The following is an 18,573-nucleotide window of genomic DNA, read 5'->3' as shown; positions in this document are numbered from 1 at the left end:
ATAATATTTCTTGTAGGGCTGGTTTGGTGATCACAAATTCTTTTAGTTTCTGTTTGTCCTGGAAACTTTTTTCTCTCCTTCTATTTTAATGACATCCTAGCCTAATAAAGTATTCTTGACTGTATATATTTTTTTCACTTAGTATTCTGAATATATCATGCCAAATCTCTCTGGCCTGCCAGGTCTCTGTGGATAGGTCTCTTGCCAGTCTAATGTTTCTACCCTTGTAGTTTAGGGACCTCTCATCCCAAGCCAATTTCAGGGTTTTCTCTTTGTGTCTGAGATCTACAAGTTTCACTATTATATGTTGAACTGTTGACCTACTTTTATTGATTTTGAGGGGGGTTCTCTGTGCCTCCTGGACTTGAATGCATTTTCCCCCTCCCAGATTAGGGCAGTTCTCTTTTATAATTTGCTTCTAGATACCTTCTGCCTTCCCTCTTCTCCTTCCTCTTCTTTAGGGATCCAAATTATTTTAATATTGTTTCACTTTATAGTATCAATTATCTCTCAGATTCTCCCCTTGTGAACCAGTTTGTTTATCCCTCGTTTTCTCAGCCTCTTTATTCTCCATTATTTTGTCTTTCATATCACTAATTCTCTCTTCTGCTTCATTTATCCTAGGAGCTAGAGTCTCCATTTTTTAATTGTCTCTCATTAATAGCCTTTTTGGAATCAACTTGGTTAGATTTTAGTTCTTTTATTTCTCCAGAAAGGAATTCTCTAGTGTCCTCTTTGTTTTCTTCAAGCCTAGCTAGTATCTTTATAATCGTTGTTCTGAACTCTAGTTCTGACATCTTACTTATGTCCATACTGATTATATCCCTGGAAGTCAGTACTGCCTCTTATTCTTCTTTGAGGTGACTTTTTATGTCTTGTCATTGTGTCCAGAGAAGAATAGATGAACAAGAGAACAAAATACTAAAATGGCAACCATGACTCCAGAAAAAATCATACTAACAAATCAGAAGGGACCAAAACCAGGAAAAAACCGCCACCACCACCACCACCACCAAAATTTAAAGAAAAAAAAAAAAAGAGAGAGAGAGCGAGATTATAATCAGAGAGGTGAATGGAATAGAGCAGTACACTAGATCCTGTGTGTATTTTGGTCTGTTTGTTAGAAAACTAGATCCCAATATTGTAAAGAAAGAAAGACTTATGTATGTATAAAAATAAAATGAAATATAATAAAAGGACAGGATATAAGTGTAAAAATGAAAATTAAAAGACCAAAAAAAAAAAAAAGGAGTATAAACTGACAGGTAGACAGAACAGAGCAATACTCTATAGCCTGAATATATTTTGGTTGGTTTGTTAAAAGAAACTACATCTCAAAATTGTAAGGAAAGAAAAACTTGTATATGTGCAGAAATAAAATTAAATACATTGAAAGCATAGATTGTAACTGTAAAGATAAAAATTAAAAAAGATTTTAAAAGGGGCGCCTGGGTGGCTCAGTGGGTTAAAGCCTCTGCCTTTGGCTCAGTCATGATCCCAGGGTCCTGGGATCGAGCCCCACATTGGGCTCTCTGCTTGGCCTGCCTTTTTGCCTACTTGTGATCTCTGTCAAATAAATAAAATCTTTGAACAACAAAAAAAAGAGAGAATATGATGAGAAAGGTGAAGAAAATAGAGACATACTCTACATTCTGGGTGTATTTTGGTCTGTATCCCAAAATCATAAAGAAAGAAAAACATATGTATACAAAAATAAAATGAAAAGAGAGAATGTAACTGTAAAAATGAAAATTAAGAAAGATTTTAAAAACGTGGATAAAATAAGAAATTGAAAAAGGAAAGAGAAAAAAATTGAAATTGAAAGACTATAGAATTGTAGGAAATAAACTATGAATTCTCTATGTTATATTTCTGTGGTGCTGAAGTTTTACAATTCTTAGTGATTGATAAACTTGGTCTTGGCTGGATGTTTGTGCTAATATTCTGGGGAGGTGCCTGTTGCACTGATTCTCTAGTGTCTTTGCCCTGGTTGGAATTGTACTGCCCTTGCCAGGAGCCAGGCTAAGTAATCAGCTCTGGATTATTCTATGTGGCTTTTGTTCTTTGCAGGCTTTCTGTGCTGCTTTAGAAGATAAGAATGAAAATGGCAGCTTCCCATCTCCAGCCCCAGAGCCAAAAGCTCTGGGTCTCATTCCTCAGGGCACCCTCAAGAAAAAGCAATTAGTCTTCCTCATCTCCATCTGCTCTCTGTGCTCACTCAGCCTGTGACTGAGTGTTCATATCACAGGCGTGTGACCCCGCTTTGAGTCTCCAAGCTCAAAGTGTGCATCTGAGCTGCTCCTCCTGAAGGAGGAAGAAGCACCTATCCAGTTCTATGGCTTGTTGGGCTCCTGCTTGGAGCGCAGTTGCCCTACTATAGCATGGTTCTTATGGCAACACCGAGCTGAGAGCCCACTCCTGGGATCGTTGATTATAGCCAGCTTCCCTACTCTGATGCCTACCATACTCAGGCACCCCTGGTTTTCCAGTGATACTGAGCATCCTGAGACCACAATATCCCACCTAGGATTCTGCCCTTCTTTGCCACCTGACCATCTGTCATGCAGGGACACTCCTCAGTGGAGCAGACTTCTAAAAACTCTGATTTTTACACTCCACTGCTATATCACTTTCCTGTAGTTGGCTCCCATAGGCTCCCTCCCCTCACAGTTTATCTTCCCATATATAGCCTCAGATTCACTTTTCCACACCTCCCACCTTGTAGAAAGTGGTTGCTTTTCTATATGTAGAGTTGCAGCTGTTTTTTTCTTAGATCCCTGGTTGATCACAGGTGTTTTGAATGATTAAGCTATCTACCTTAATTCCTGGGACAAGGTGATTCTAAGGTCTCCTATTCTTCTGCCATCTTGGATTCCCTCTGTGCTTCAGTTTAGCTATTTCCTTCAAAGATATCTTTCAATTAACTAATCCTTTTTTTTTTTTTAAACTGGGTTTCAAATACCATTACATTGATCTAAGTTTTCAATTTCAGATATTCTGTTTTTTAGTTCTAGAATGAATTCTATTTAACTCTTTCCAAGAATTTCACTTCTTAGGAGAAATTCCTCATGTTTTTAATTCTCCTTTTTCATTTTTTTCTTCTGTTTTCTTGAACACATTAATTATACTTATTTTAAAATTCTATGTACTAACTCCAATATCTGGATCACCTATGAGTTTGTTGTTATTTTCTGTTATTTTTTTTTCTTGAGTTTTGATCAAGCATGTCTATCTTTCAACATGCCCACTAATTTTTAATAAAATCCCAGATATTGCATGCAATATAGACTTTAAATGGTGTCACGATCTACTAGAGAGATTTTATACTCTCCTTTGCAAGGCAGATAAAAGTCAGAGATCACCTTAATCCAATCATGAATTACAGTAATTATATTTTTTCTAGGGCTTAGTTTACCTCTGATTTATTCATTTTCTTAAGTGTAGTTCTCTAGGGATTTCAGCTCAAAGCCTGATGTGTTCAAGAACCCTCTCTGTCAGGTTCTGAACTTCAGTATTTAATGCCCCTGTGATTTGGCTTAGACTTCTTTTTTGGCAGAAAGAGAGAGAGAGAGAGAGAGAGAGAAAGCACACAAGCTGGGGGAGCTGCAAGCAGAGGGAGAGGGAGAAGCATGTACCCCTTTGTGGGATTCTAACCCACAACCCCGGGATCATGACCTGAACCGAGGTGGTAGCTTATTAACCCACTGAGCCACCCAGATGCCCCTTGGCTTAGATTTTTAGCATCACCCCATCCCTTATACCCTGGGAAAGAGCTTCATGGGGAAACAGATCATGTGTTTTGAGGCTCCTCAAACCTGTGATTTTGCTATTCTGGCTTAATAAGACCACAATGAGCTTTTTATCAGTTCTTTAACAGCAACCTCTGCCAGATCAAAACCCAAAAGTCTTTCTCTGTTACCTGTTATGAGTAAATGCCACTGGGAGAAAGCACCTACAGAGTGATAGCTTATCTTTCAGAGGTTCTACCCTCTTTAGAATCATAACTCCTCTTGTCTATGCTGACTAATCAACATTAAAAGCATTCACAACTGAATGGGGCCTTTAAAAATAAGATTTTCTTATATTTTATCTGAATTAAATTATTTTTGGTAAAAATGTGATCTTTTGCAAACTTATTCCCTCTAAAACCAAAGTCATCTAATGACTGATTCATTTTCTGAACTTTTACCCATAAACAGTAAAAATTGCAAGACATGGGTACCTGGATGGCCCAATTGGCTAAGTGTCTGCCTTTGGCTCAGGTCATGATTTAAGGGTCCTGCATCCAGCTCCCTGCTAGGCAGAGAGTCTGTTTCTACCTATCCCCCTGCCCTATCCTCCTACTTGTGGTTATACTCCCTCTCTCTCTCTCTCAAATAAATAAATAAAATCTTTAAAAAAATTGCAAAATGCTTTTGGATTTATCTATACTATAGTTTTTAATATCATGTACATGATAATAAAATTATTATACAATTAAATTATTTTTGCAGCATCAATAAATATAAAACCATACAAAATAATAATGCTGGCTCAGATGTTCTATATTTGAAGGCTTTCACAAGATGTGATTGAGTTTTCTGTTTTTGAAAGTGTTAAAACCTGCTTTTTTTTTTGAGGGACTAGGTAGGAATAATATTAGAAGAGTGGAAAAGCACCAGCTTCAGCATTTAGGGTAGAGAGGCATATAGTTTCAAAGATACAGTATGTGAAGGATGGATATTTTAGTAGATTAATTTTCTTCATAAAGTGAAAAATAGATATCTATTTTACTAGGTATCAAATTCTGAATTATTAAATATGAATGTCAAATTCTGAAATAAAAACAGTGAAGTGTATAAAAATGGAAAAATAAATTCTCATTTCTTTTGTATACATAAAGAATGTTACTACTAGTTCTAGAGTTTAAAATATTAAATGAATGCAGATGACCAAATTATATGATGAATCAGAAAGAGTATAATATCACAAGGATTAATTAATTGCTAATTAAAATTTTAGATTACCAGCTTCATGTAGCCTATTAATTTACATCTTCAGTGTGTGTAAGGAATTACAATATTCAAGAGAGTGTGGATCATTCTGCTTAGAAAATTTATTAATGAAAGGATTTCCTCATAATCAATTTAAATAATTACTGTTAATATGTTTTTATTTTATGTATTAGTAATTGAATACTAACAAATAATACTATATAATATGTAATAATACTATATGATTGGCTAAATATCTTATATTCATATATGTTATAAAACAACAAAAATTGATGTCTGAATCTGACATCACAGTATAGGTAATAACTCACTCTTAATGTGTTTAAATAATGTATGTAGATTCATCCTACTTTTCTAGAGTTCCATATAATTAACTCTTTTTTCATTTTTACATCTCACTGACTTAAAGTCTTTTACTTCTATATCTGTCAAGATAAAGAAATTATCTATTAAAGTCTTTTACTTCTATATTTAAAATTTTTAATGAATATGTCTATCTCTGTTTAATGATAGAGCAACATTGATGTACTTTCTTGAAAATTTATCACTTACTATGCCACTTGAATTGATAAATAGAAATGATATACTCTTTTTATCCCTTCTTTCCCTGTGCTTTTTGGAATTCACAGATTGGTGGAATTTCTGATAAACTACCTAACTTGACTAACTGCTATGCTGCTTTCTTGTCAAGAACACAAAGATCTACTAAACTGTCAGATATGGTAAGAAGACTCCTCTACAGCCAAATTTATTTGAAATCTAGAAATCATAGAGGAGACTGTATAGCATGAACAGTATATTAGGATCTGAGAGAGGTACCTGGTAGACTGTTGTAAGATCTTTGACTAGCATAATACTTCCATGTTTTTAAAGTTCAGTAAGATTCTTGTAGCTAAGCAGAAGTCCAGCATTGCTCTGTGACAGACTATTATATGGAAGATCTTCTGTGGGGTTAGAGAATATTTGTTTTTAGGACATATAGGATATCATAATCATTTTGAATATAAAGTGAAAGATTTACTTTAGGTTCAGCTCAGTTTATTCATAAGTGTAAATTTTTTCTTTTCAGTTTGAATCTTTCTTGCAACCTAAGTCTCTTCATTGAGTGCCTTTCTTTAATTCATGTTAATCTGTATTTTAAGCTATTGATATGAATTTTTCTAACTAAATTTCCATTTTTTATAAATACCTAATATTGAATAAGTTGAGATAAGTAAAGCAGATGACATTTAAAAGTGAACACTTATTCATTAAGAATAAATTTACTAAAAGATTAATTTGAAATTTACAGTTAAAAAGTTAGACTTCCATGTACAGGTAGGTATTGTTAAAATGAATTTTTATAGAAATTGGGATGAAATTAATAATAAGAAATTAATGTTATTATTAATAACATCAAAACAGGCTCATAAACCAGGTTTTACAGTGTAGCCATTAACTTAAGAAGTAGCATTGGTTGCTGAAATAAAATTCTAATAGATGCACAATGCCAAGAGTTGATTTATGATGTTTTCATGGTGAAGTAACTGGTATAAAATTAGGAAGAAAATTTAAAGTAAGGATAAATGCAATGTTAGTGAAATTAATATAGCTGTGAATGTCTCAGAAATCATAGGAATTAATTTGGTGAGAGCCATCAGAAATGGGCTTATTTTTTTTCTGACATATCAGTTTATTACATATCAGTTTATTGATTATTATATAATCTTATTTTTTTCTAAGACATTGTTTGATGGGGTCAGAATTAGCACCAGGTTCTATGACTTTTTTTTTTGTAGCTATAAATTCAGAGATAGTTAAAATCATCCAGCAGTGTTCTTGACATGTAAGAGATTCTCATAATTGTTAAATAACTGTGGATTTTTTTAAAAAATGCATTGTTTTAATATATATTTCCTTATCTTGAGGAATTTTATGGTTGTGTTGTGTTTCTCAAGTGAGTCAGTGTACAAATTAGGATCCACTCTGAAGTATGTCAGAAGTAATTTATTACTAGTATAAAGGTTTTAAACATAAGAATATTTAGTGGAGTCACAGTTGTTTCTATTGTAATATTGTAGCTACTAGAAATAAAAATGCAAGTCTCTGAAGATGCCCATAGGAATGCATATGTATGTGCTTAATGTTTGTAGTGAAACAAGATGGTGATGTGCCCTAAAGAAAGATGAGTTACTTTACCAATTGCTTTTACTTAGTTTACATTTTTCTTTTTTAAATTGGTCTCTCACTGGATCTGGAAACTCCTTTTTTAGTATTGTTTTTTTTTGACATGAAACACTTGCAATTTAAGGTATTGGGTGGGGCTTTGCTTACCCAAGAAGCAAAATAGTTTAATCACATAGAATACTTTGGTTTTAGAAACCTTCTGCACAAAATATACTCTTCAAACGTATAGGTGTATAATATATATAGCATGAGAAATCCAAATTATTGATCCCAGATCAAAATTAATCTCAAACTTTTGAAATAATAGAATTAATTTTATAATTTTCACATAAAAATATTAGAAAATTTACCTCCTATATTTTAAGGGTATATAGTTTGATTTTCAACATTTATATGTTTCACATAAAAATATTTAAAAACTCAGGCTTCTGGTTTCTTTTTTTTTTTTTTTTTAAAGATTTATTTATTTGTCAGAGAGAGAGCGAGCGAGAGCGAGCAAAGGCAGACACAGTGGAAGGCAGAGTCAGAGGGAGAAGCAGGCTCCCTGCGGAGCAAGGAGCCCGATGTGGGACTCGATCCCAGGACGCTGGGATCATGACCTGAGCCGAAGGCAGCTGCTTAACCAACTGAGCCACCCAGGCGTCCCGAGGCTTCTGGTTTCATATGGGACATATACATACATCTCTCTTCCTTTTACATGGTCCCAATGAAATTTTTTTTTTTTTAGCTACAACATAGCATTAGTTTAATATAAAAGAACAAAGAGATTAAAAATATGATAAATGGAGGCTAGAAACAAGCCAAACATCTATTTATTAGGCATCCATAAATGGAATGCTAAGATAGGAGTATTTGATATAAAAAATGTTAAATTATCATGAACTAAATAAAGACAGAAGTCTTTAGTTAGAAGAACTCAACAACATACCAAGGAGGATGAATTTTAAAAGACATACATCCCTTTTACATTGTTTTGCATTTTCAGAAGACTAGAATTAAAATACCCTTGAAGCTTCCACAGAGAAAAGCAACTGGGTCACGTACTAAGGAATGAGAAACATACTGATATCCAACACTTTCCCAGAAGCATTAGCAACATTTCAGAACTAGGAGATGATGGAATAACACTTTCTTGAATTTCCAAGAGGAAATAAATTTGGATATAGAATTCTGCCTTTATCCAATATAAATCCAATTAAATGAGTCAAGAGAATAATTTTCTAGCATACAAGAGCTCAGAAAGTTTTGTACTTCTACATTTCCATATGTAAAGATGCTTCAGGAAAATATAAAAAGAGAAATGAGACTGATGATAGACCCCTAGAGAAGAATAGAAACTGAGCATTTCATGGATGAAGTAAAATGAGAACAAATTAATAAAGAAGCCATTTTTAGCTCATTTATGGGTCATTCTTGAGGAGTCATGGATTTGGTGGAAGAATTTCATTTACTTCTGTATGTGTCTGGCCACACGATTTGGTTTGATAAGGAATAACCATGATATTTGAATTTCTGTTTTAATACTGAGTGGTTTTAGATCAAGTTATACAAATTGCAGAGAGCTTATTTATAATACAAAAATATAAATATTAGAAAACTTAATATCAATAAAACAATAAAAACAAGAAGTGATAGGTTAGGATGCAGTAAAATGTGCCAAATTTCTTATAGTACACTGAGTCAAGAGATGTCAAATATTGACAGATCACAGTATAAGTCCTTATATTAAGTTTGCAATGGTAAATACAAAGAAAAAGCCCTCTAAAAAATCCAATTAATGTTAAATTATTTCTGGGAATAGAACTAGAGAGAGGTCAAAGAGGACAATTTTACTGTTCATTTTAGACTCATATATGATTTGATTTTTATTTATACTATGAATATATTATTTTAAAATAAAAATAAAAATGGTACTCAAGAGTTAATGATGAGTATATATTTGGAATGGCATGATCTACGTACCTGGACTGACCCATTCTCTGCAAACAACCAAAATTTTAGATAGAAACAAATGTATTCATGAGTGCTTCCAAGAATTAGGAAGAAGTTAGGAGAAGACAGACTAAAGGCTAAATTAAGGAGGGGCCCAGAGTGGCAAGTAGAGCACTGAAGTTCAGTTTTACCCTGAAGAACTTTGCTGAATGAAATGACATTGAATTTTAATTTTTATAGCCTCCAAGGCCTCCAGGGAATAAAACAAAGCCTCAGGCTCTCCCACAGTGGGTAGTCTCAAAGAAGATTCATTAATACAGTTAAAACTCCAAAGGGCAAGCTGTACAGGTTAAAAGTGAAATGCATATAAATCTAACTTTCCTACCCACCAGAGGATTTGAGAGAAGTTATTTGTATTGGACACTTTGGTTTTGAATGTATATTAGGGGAATCACTCCTGAAAATCTGTTACATTTTATTTTCATTTAATGATGTGAATTGTTAAAAATCATAAAACATCTGTCACACATATTAACAAAATTAATTTTATTAATAGAAATAAGAGCTAATGCTTATATGGTGCTTATTCTGTACCAGGCACCATTCCAAATGCATAGTAGCTCATTTGAATACTACAGTTATGGTCATTTTTAAAAATGAGGAAACTGAAGAACACCCGGGTGGCTCATTTGGTTAGGTTAAGTGACCAGCTTTTTCTTTTGCCTGGGGTCATGATCTCAGGGTCTTGGGATGGAACCCCATGATGGGGCTCTGCTCTCAGCAGGGAGTCTGCTTGAGGATTATCCCTCTCCCTCTCTCTCTCTGCCCCTGCCCCCACTTGTGTGCATGTTGTCTGTATCTCTCTCTCAAATAAATAAACAAATCTTTAAAAAATGAGGAAATCAAGGCACAGAATTTAAAGTTTCAGTGACAAAGTCAAAATTCAAACTGAGGCCGTCTAGCAATCGAATTTATCCTTTTTGTGTTATTTTCCTCTGGACTGAAGAATTAGGGTTACAAAAAATAACTATGACAGTATAATAAATGATTTTTATGATTTAAAACAAAAGAGATAAGACTGTGAGTATCTCAGACCTTATTGTAAGGAATAGAACCTTTTTTAAATGCAATTTCTGTTTAGCAGAAACTGATAGAAGATTCTGCATTATGGACAATATTGAAGTTAATAACATTCCTCTAGTTACTGAGAGACTAAAAATTAATGACTATCAATTAAGTGGGAAAGTAACTGGAAGAATTTGATATACTTTCTTAGGTCACTTCACGTCTCAGAAAGGGGCATCATTTGCTTAATTACAGTTGGCATTAAAAAAATAAAAAAAATTAGAAGAACATTTTCTAAAAGTTAAGAAATGACTTGAATTTATTAGGCTTATTTGTTGAATAGTTTGCACTACACACCTATTACTTGATAAACAGGCTTATAATATAGAGAGTTGAGAATGAAGGGAATTTTAAAAATAAATATTGACACATATTTATTTATATTTTAATTTATATTAATTTGTGTTGCTAAATATTTTGAATATCATCCCTGAATAGGTTTAAGTTTAATAGCAAAAGCTTTGGAATCAGAGAAATATTGTTTTCTTTTTTTCCCCCAAGTTTTTATTTAAGTTCCAGCTAGTTAATATACAATAGTACAGTATTAATTTCAGGCATAGAAGTTAGTGATTTAATACATACAATATCTGGTGCTGATCATGAGGGTTCTCCTTAATCCCCATCATTTGTTTAACCTGTTTTTACCCCCACTTCCACCTCTCCTCCAGTAACCGTCATTTTTTTCCCTATAGTTGAGAGTTTGTTTATTGGTTTGCCCCCTTCTTTTACCCCATGTTCATGTGTTTTGTTTCTTAAATTCTGCATATGAGTGAAATCATATGGTATTTGTCTTTCTCTGACTGATTTATTTCACATAGCATAATACTCTTTAGCTCCATCCACATTGATGAAAATAGCAAGATTTCATTCTATTTGATGGCTGAGTTATATTCCCTTGTATATAAATACTCATCTTTATTCATAGATCAGTCGATGGACATTTGGGTTCTTTCCATAATTTGGCTATTGTTGATAATGCTGCTATGAACAACGGGGTGCATGTACCCCTTGGAATTAGTATTTTTGTAATCTTTGGGTAAATATCTAGTAGTGGAATTGCTGGATTATAGGGTAGTTCTAATTTTAACTTTCTGAGGAAACTCCATACTGTTCTCCAGAGTGGCTGCACCAGTTTGCATTCCCTCCAACAGTGTAAGAGGGTTCCCTTTTCTCCATATCTTCTTTCTTCATATCTCCAACACCTGATTTTTCTTGTGTTGTTGATTTTAGCCTTTCTCATTGTATTTTTGATTTGTAAAAAAATGGATTTTTTATTTCTACTCCACCTCCTAGATGCCTGAGTTTAGGCAACTGTTTCTTCAAATCTGTTTCCTCAAATATTAAGTAAGAATGGTAAATTAAATATGGATAACCTGATAGGATCATAGTAAGAAATAAGTACATTATTATTTATAACACTTACTTGATTTTATTAGTAAGCTATGAGTAAGTTAATTACAAAAATTGTAAATGGCAAGATTATTGTTCAAAGTTAAGTCAGTTCCATTCCAAAGCCTGTACTCTCTTTTCATCATTTCATAATATTAATGAGGAGCATGTATTGAAATATGGTAATGTCTTTTTCTTTTTAACACATTTTTGTAAGTGGCACTCACCTTCTTCAACCAGAGGCACCGTCTCTCTTGCGTGGTATGCTATGTCAGGAATGCAAAGACACAGAAAGAATAAATATTCAATTTTTGACTTGGGTAACATTTCTTGAAGCTCATTTCAGAAATAATTGTGAGGTCCATAGCTTTATAATAGAAAAGCATGAACAGTGTTTTCTAATTTCCACTTTCTTTTAAGTATTCTAGAAGTAGAGGTTGACTGACATCCAAATTCTGTATTAATTAGCTATTTCTGAATGATAAACTCAAAGCTTAGTAGTGTCAAACAGAAAGTATTTATTACTTGCAGGTTTGCAACTCAGCTTAGAGAAGTTTACTTCAGACAGCAAGTTTGCTTGGGAAAGTCTGCCTTATGCTGCCATTTGGCTGAGGTGGCTCTTGGAATCGGCAGGATAGCTGGGGCATGTTTTCCTCATGGTGATGGCTGAAATACAAGGATCTTAATAGAGGAACAAGGATAGGAAAATTGAAGAGTAAGGGAAATTTCCTGCTCTACTGGAAGAGAGAACCTCTCCTGGATTGGAAGTTTATATAAGAACAGAGAAAGTTAGCAGAGCAAGAGAATTGATATTTGAGTGTGAAGCTTGTGTCATGCTCTCCCATGTTGTGCGTGAACTCTGGTAAGCTTGGGGGCTGGGTAGTAGTGGTGGATAAATGGAGACTGAAGTTAAGAAATTCCAGAGATGATAAGTATGAATTCCTCTTAATATCTGAGATCCTGAGAGGGTTCTAGAGTAACACTATCCTTCCGCATATTGGGTGGCCTCTGCAAATAGAAAGTTACAATGATTGGGGCACCTGAGTGACTCAGTTAAGTGTCTGCCTTTGGCTCAGGTCATGATCTCGGGGTCCTGAGGTAAAGTCCTATGTCGGTCTCCCTGCTCAGTGGCGAGTCTGCCTTTCCCTTCTCTCTCTGCTCTGCCCCCACCCCCATGCTCTTCTGTCTCTCAAATAAATAAAATCTTGAAAAAAAAGAGAGCAAGTTATAATGGTAGAGAGGACCTATATCAGTCAGACTCTAGCCAGGACATAGAACCACACTAGTTATTTTGAGACAGATAATATAAGGAATTATGTATATTAGAGAACTGAAAAGGCAAAGAGGGAACACTAAAGTATCTTGGAAATAGTAACACAGGCAATCAGTGCCACCATATTTAGACCTTGAGGAATAAAGGGAATAGGTGGAATTATTGAAATTTGTAAGGTTGGAGAGACATTTTGTTGCTGGGATTCAGCCCTCTAAAGGGGAGGCATAACTCAATTGGTGCTAGTGTCTCAGGAGCTCAAAAGACAAATCAAACCCTTGGGATCCTGAAGTTAGTAAAAATATATTAGGAATGGGTTTCAGCTGAATTATTTCACAAGAAGCAAAGTTATTCTGACTAAAAACTATATTACCTTCAATCTTTTAAAATAATTGCTCGCTGGAATATATATAGAAAGTGTTTTGATTTTTGCATAGTTTTTAGAGTTTATTTTGTTTGTTGGTTAGTTTGCTTGTTGGTATCATATTATTCACCCAACCATTGGTGAAGGAGAGCACATTAAAATGAATTTTCTGAATATAGACCCATTAATGCAAATGAAGGATTTTAGGCAAATAATTTCTGGCACACTGGAGAGTGAGTTGGTCACAGTGCACTTAGATACTTTGTATATTTCCGTTATATTGTAAAGCCTTACACATTTTCATATAATTGTTTAACTTCATTAGTTCAGAAAATGGGTTTGATATGCAAGCAGCAACAATAGGTGCTGTTGGATGTCATCTTCATTAGAGCAAAGAATAGTGAAGGCAACTCCTAAGCTAGATACGTTGGGATAAGCCAGATTCTAGTAGCCTGTATTTTGAATGGGCACCTTAATTGGGTTTTCAGCAAGCCCTTCTATTGTTCTTTTAGATCAGCTGCTTTGAAGTGATGAGGGTATGTTAGACCTAGTGAATTCTGTGAGCGCAAGCCCAATGCTACATTTCTTTTACTGTGAAGTAAGTTTCTTGATCAGTAGTAATGTCTCGAATACTGTATTAGGAAATAAGCCATTCTCTAAGTCCAAGGAGGGCAGTATTGGTGATAGAATTATTGGCAGGGAAGACAGATGATGGGTCCTTCCTTGTAATGACTTTTTTAAGGTTTTGAAGTCAAGGTTATATTATGTCCTTAAAAGAGAGTAAAGTGTTCTTTTTCCTCCTATTCTCTCAAAGTGTTTATTTATTTTTTGCAAGATTGATTTATTCTTCCTTAAATGTTTGTAAAGATTCATTGTTAAAGCCTTCTAGACCTGAGATTTTACTTGTGGGAGGGTTTTAAAGAAAGGATTCAATTTCCTTATCTATTAAACATGTGTTTCTGATTATTTGGCATCTGGAGTCTTGTTGACTTTGAAGAGACTGCCCCTTCCACAGTCAGCCAATTATTGGAGATAGAAAGTGATTCTTCTGCAAGTGTGCCTTTCTTATGCAAATGAACCAATCCAGAGCTCACCTTCAGCCACCTAATCTGTGGCATTCTCATACTAGGGGCCATTGTTCTCCAGTTTTAATCATCCCAAGGACAGGTAACCAGATAAGGAACAGCCCACTGTGTTGTAGAGCCTGCTGAAAGTACTCAAATTAGCCAATCCTGAACTTGCATACCTTGCTTCACTGTTTCTTCCTGTGGAAACTACAGTGAAGGCTCTCATCCATATTTTTTCCTTTCTGTCTCCCCACCAATCTTGGTGCTTCTCTGTGTGACCCTCCATGACTCTGTGATTGGTGAGTATAATAAATTTTAAACAAACTTTTTTTCCAATGGCAGTCATCTCTCAATCTGTTCACCCTGACATGCCTAAATAATAATAAAACTGATTTTTATACACTTTAATATGTATTAGACTATTTGTATTTTGTATTTCTTCTTTTGTCTGCTTTTATTCAACTTTTAGAGAAATATATCCATTTCTTCCAAATTGGCAAATATATTTGTTTAATCATATTATTCCTGTCTTTTTTTGTCTATAACTTTTTGTGAGTTCCCTTCCTTTCCCACATAGAGATAATTTGTGTTTTCCCTACCCCTCCTTCCTTACTTCCTTTTCTCTGTAATCAATCTTACTAGAAATTTATCAGTATTTATGATCTTCTTTAAAAGAAAACTTTTGACTTTGTTGATTTTCTCTGTTTTATATTTTCTATTTCATTGATTATAATTTTTCTTTGTGCTTTTCTTCAGTTTGATTTTTCTTTTTTTAGTGTCTTGAAATAGTAGGTCAGTGATTTTTAGCTATTTTTTTATTATATATATTTTTAAGGTAATAAATTTCCTTCATATACTGCTTAGCTGTATTCCTGACATTTTATATTGTTTTTAATTTTCACTTAGCTTAAAGTGTTATTTGTGGTTTTTATTTGACCTACTTATAAGAGTACTATTTAATTTTTATAAAGTTGGCTTTTTTTTCTAATTACTATTCGCTCAAGCTTGCTTCTAATGTAAAAAATGGAATATATTCAAGTATTTCAATATATTGAAAATTTAAAGACTTTTTTTTGTGGGTCAGCATGTGATCAACTTTTTGTGTGTGTATGTGGAAGGATTGACTCGTCATCACTTTGTGATATGTGTAGTTTTCCTTAATGCATTAAAATGTTCTTAATAATGCACACTATTTTATCTGTAGTGTCTTTCAATATGGGGAGATAGAATTTATCAGAAGTTGCTGATTTAGCTTTATTGGGAACATCCTGATTATCTCCAACAATTACATTCAGGTCCTTTGAAATGTATTTTTATGAACCAATAAATGAATTTTTAGTGTGAGTAGGAAATTTACTTTTGACAGAAAAGATAGGCAATAAATGAGAGGTTTGTAATTTTTTTCTCAATCTTCTAATAGCCTTTTATGAATATCATTATACAAGAATGCCTTTTTAAAATCTTAATTTTACTTTGGACTGCTGTCACACATTTAAGACCATTGCTTTGAAGTTGATTTTTATTTGTCTTAACTTTACACAGATTATTTATTGAAAATAGATACTCTGTTTTCATTGTTATCATTTCTGGTTTTGTATCATACTAGGGACATACTAAGTTCTCAGCATATAGTTTGATATGTAAGGAAGAATATAAAACAGAAGATTCTCTTTTTTCTTATAAGCAGTACTTACCTCAAAGGAAAAATAATGTAATTATGAAATATTTAATGAGCCTAAAAAGGAGATGAAATCCTTGTCAGATTGATATATAGTCTAAAAGAAACACTTGGTTTTATCTACATAAAATTTGAAAAAAAAAGTTGAGAAAGTATATTTTTCTTTTATGTTGTAACTTGCATGTAGTCTAGTTGTGGTGTTTTGGTGCCTACATTTTCTGAAATCCAAGGCTGTTTGAGGTAATTTTTATCCTCTATATCAATATAGCTTGTTGGATATATCTTTACATCATATGAATATACTTTTTACTTTATTTTTAAAGTTTTATTATTTAAAAAAATTTTTTTAAAGTAGGGTTCATGACCAACATGGGACTTGAATTCTCACAACACTTAGACCAAGAGTCTCATGCCTTAACAGCTGAGCCAGCCAGCTGCTCCTGAACATACTTTTTTTTTTATGTGAACTTTTCCATCTTTTTTTTTTTTTTAAATTTTTATTTTTTAATTTTTTATTTTTTATAAACATATATTTTTATCCCCAGGGGTACAGGTCTGTGAATCACCAGGTTTACACACTTCACAGCACTCACCAAATCACATACCCTCCCCAATGTCCATAATCCCACCCCCTTCTCCCAAACCCCCTCCCCCCGGCAACCCTCAGTTTGTTTTGTGAGATTAAGAGTCACTTATGGTTTGTCTCCCTCCCAATCCCATCTTGTTTCATTTATTCTTCTTCTACCCACTTAAGCCCCCATGTTGCATCACCACTTCCTCATATCAGGGAGATCATATGATAGTTGTCTTTCTCTGCTTGACTTATTTCGCTGAACATACTTTTTAAATATTAAATTTATTTTACTAATTTTCAAATGCTACCATGTATCTAAACTTTTTTTTTATTATGTTTTAAATTTTCCTTAGCTGGGTAAGATTGATGTGGGAAACAAAGGCAAAAGAAAATAAATGTCCTTATAACTTAGAGCCCATTGACAAGCCCTTGAAATAGGCAGAGTGACCTTCCTGGAGAAATTTACCTGTCTTGATATTAATACTTTGCTAAAGGTAGAAGGTAGTCTTAGCTTAACATTATCCCAACCTACAGGATCCTGTAAGTTTTCTTTAACATATAGAAACTTTTTTGGGATCTTTCTTTATCTCTACCCTCCCCACCTCCCAAAAGATACCTGTTGACAGTCATCCTCCAAGCATATGGCCCATTGATAGACAACTGAAAGATCTCATGACTGAGTTTTTATTAGACACTAATAAATGACATTTATCCTAACAATAGCTAGCTCCCTCAAGATCCTGGAAACGTTGCTTCCAAATTCCTTAGAGATTGAAGCTATCCCTAACCCCCTCCCAACCTGAAAATATATAATCAGTCCCCCTTGACAACCCCAGTGCAGCTCTTTATGCCTATGGGTCCTATCTCCATGCTTTTAATAAAACTACCCTTCTGCACAGAAGATATCTCAAGAATTATTTTTTGATCATTCACTCTGAACCCCAACATTTCCACATGATGATAAGTCAAGCTTGTAAAAAATAAAAAAAAATGAAAGTCATTTATTTGTCAGTGTTCTTTGTGTGTTCAGATTTTCTCAATTTATTCTATTTCCAAAATCCATTCCTGACCTTGCACTTTATTTTCTTGGTAACTTACCCCATTTATACTTTCTTTTTTTTTTTTCCTTTCCTTTCCATTTTATTTTATTTTATTTCTTTTCAATGTTCCAAAATTCGTTGTTTATGGACCACACCCAGGGTTCCATGCAATATGTGCCCTCCATGATACCCACCATCAGGGTCACCCAAACCCCACCCTCCTCCCCTCCAAAACCCTCAGTTTGTTTCTCAGAGTCCACAGTTTCTCATGGTTTGTCTCCCTCTCTGATTTCCCCCAACTCACTTCCCTCCATCTCCCCATGTCCTCTGTGTTATTCCTTATGCTCCACAAGTAAGTGAAACCATATGATACTGGACTCTCTCTGCTTGACTTATTTTACCCAGCATAATCTTCTCCAGTCCTGTCCATGTTGATAAAAAAGTTGGGTATTCATCCTTTCTGATGGAGGCATAATACTCCATAGTATATATGGACCATATCTTCTTTATCCATTTGTCTGTTGAAAGGCATCTTGGTCCTTTCCACAGTTTGGTGACTGTGGCCATTGCTGCTATGAGCATTGGGGTACAGATGGTCCTTCTTTTCACTACATCTGTATCTTTGGGGTAAATACCTAGTAATGCAATTGCAGGGTCATAGGATAGCTGTATTTTTAATTTCTTAAGGAATCTCCACACTGTTTTCCAAAGTGGCTGCACCAAAATGCATTCCCACCAACAGTGTAAGAGGGTTCCCCTTTCTCCGCATCCTCTTCAACACTTGTTTACTGTCTTGTTAATTTTGGTCATTCTAATTGGTGTAAGATCGTATCTCAATGTAGTTTTGATTTGAATCTCCCTAATGGCTAATGATGATGAACACTTTTTCATGTGATGAACATTTTTCATGTCTGTATGTCTTCACTGGAGAAGTGTTTTTTCATGTTTTCTGCCCATTTTTTAATGTGATTATC

General features: G+C 34.1%; 1 protein-coding gene across 1 annotated transcript in view; it reads left to right on the top strand.

Moving 5' to 3' along the window:
• LOC132026660 (sperm-tail PG-rich repeat-containing protein 2-like) overlaps positions 1–18,573 on the top strand; it is a 217,008-nt gene that overhangs the window by 35,600 nt on the left and 162,835 nt on the right. Inside the window, exon 5 of the mRNA XM_059414810.1 lies at positions 5,624–5,716. Within this exon, the coding sequence (XP_059270793.1) occupies positions 5,624–5,716 (93 nt within the window). The remainder of the gene's footprint in view (positions 1–5,623; positions 5,717–18,573) is intronic.

Source organism: Mustela nigripes, chromosome 1 (assembly GCF_022355385.1).
Source record: "Mustela nigripes isolate SB6536 chromosome 1, MUSNIG.SB6536, whole genome shotgun sequence".
In the NCBI taxonomy this organism is placed as follows: Eukaryota; Metazoa; Chordata; class Mammalia; order Carnivora; family Mustelidae; genus Mustela; species Mustela nigripes.
Note: the sequence above shows the minus strand (reverse complement) of the source record. Positions and strands in the feature narration are given on the sequence as shown.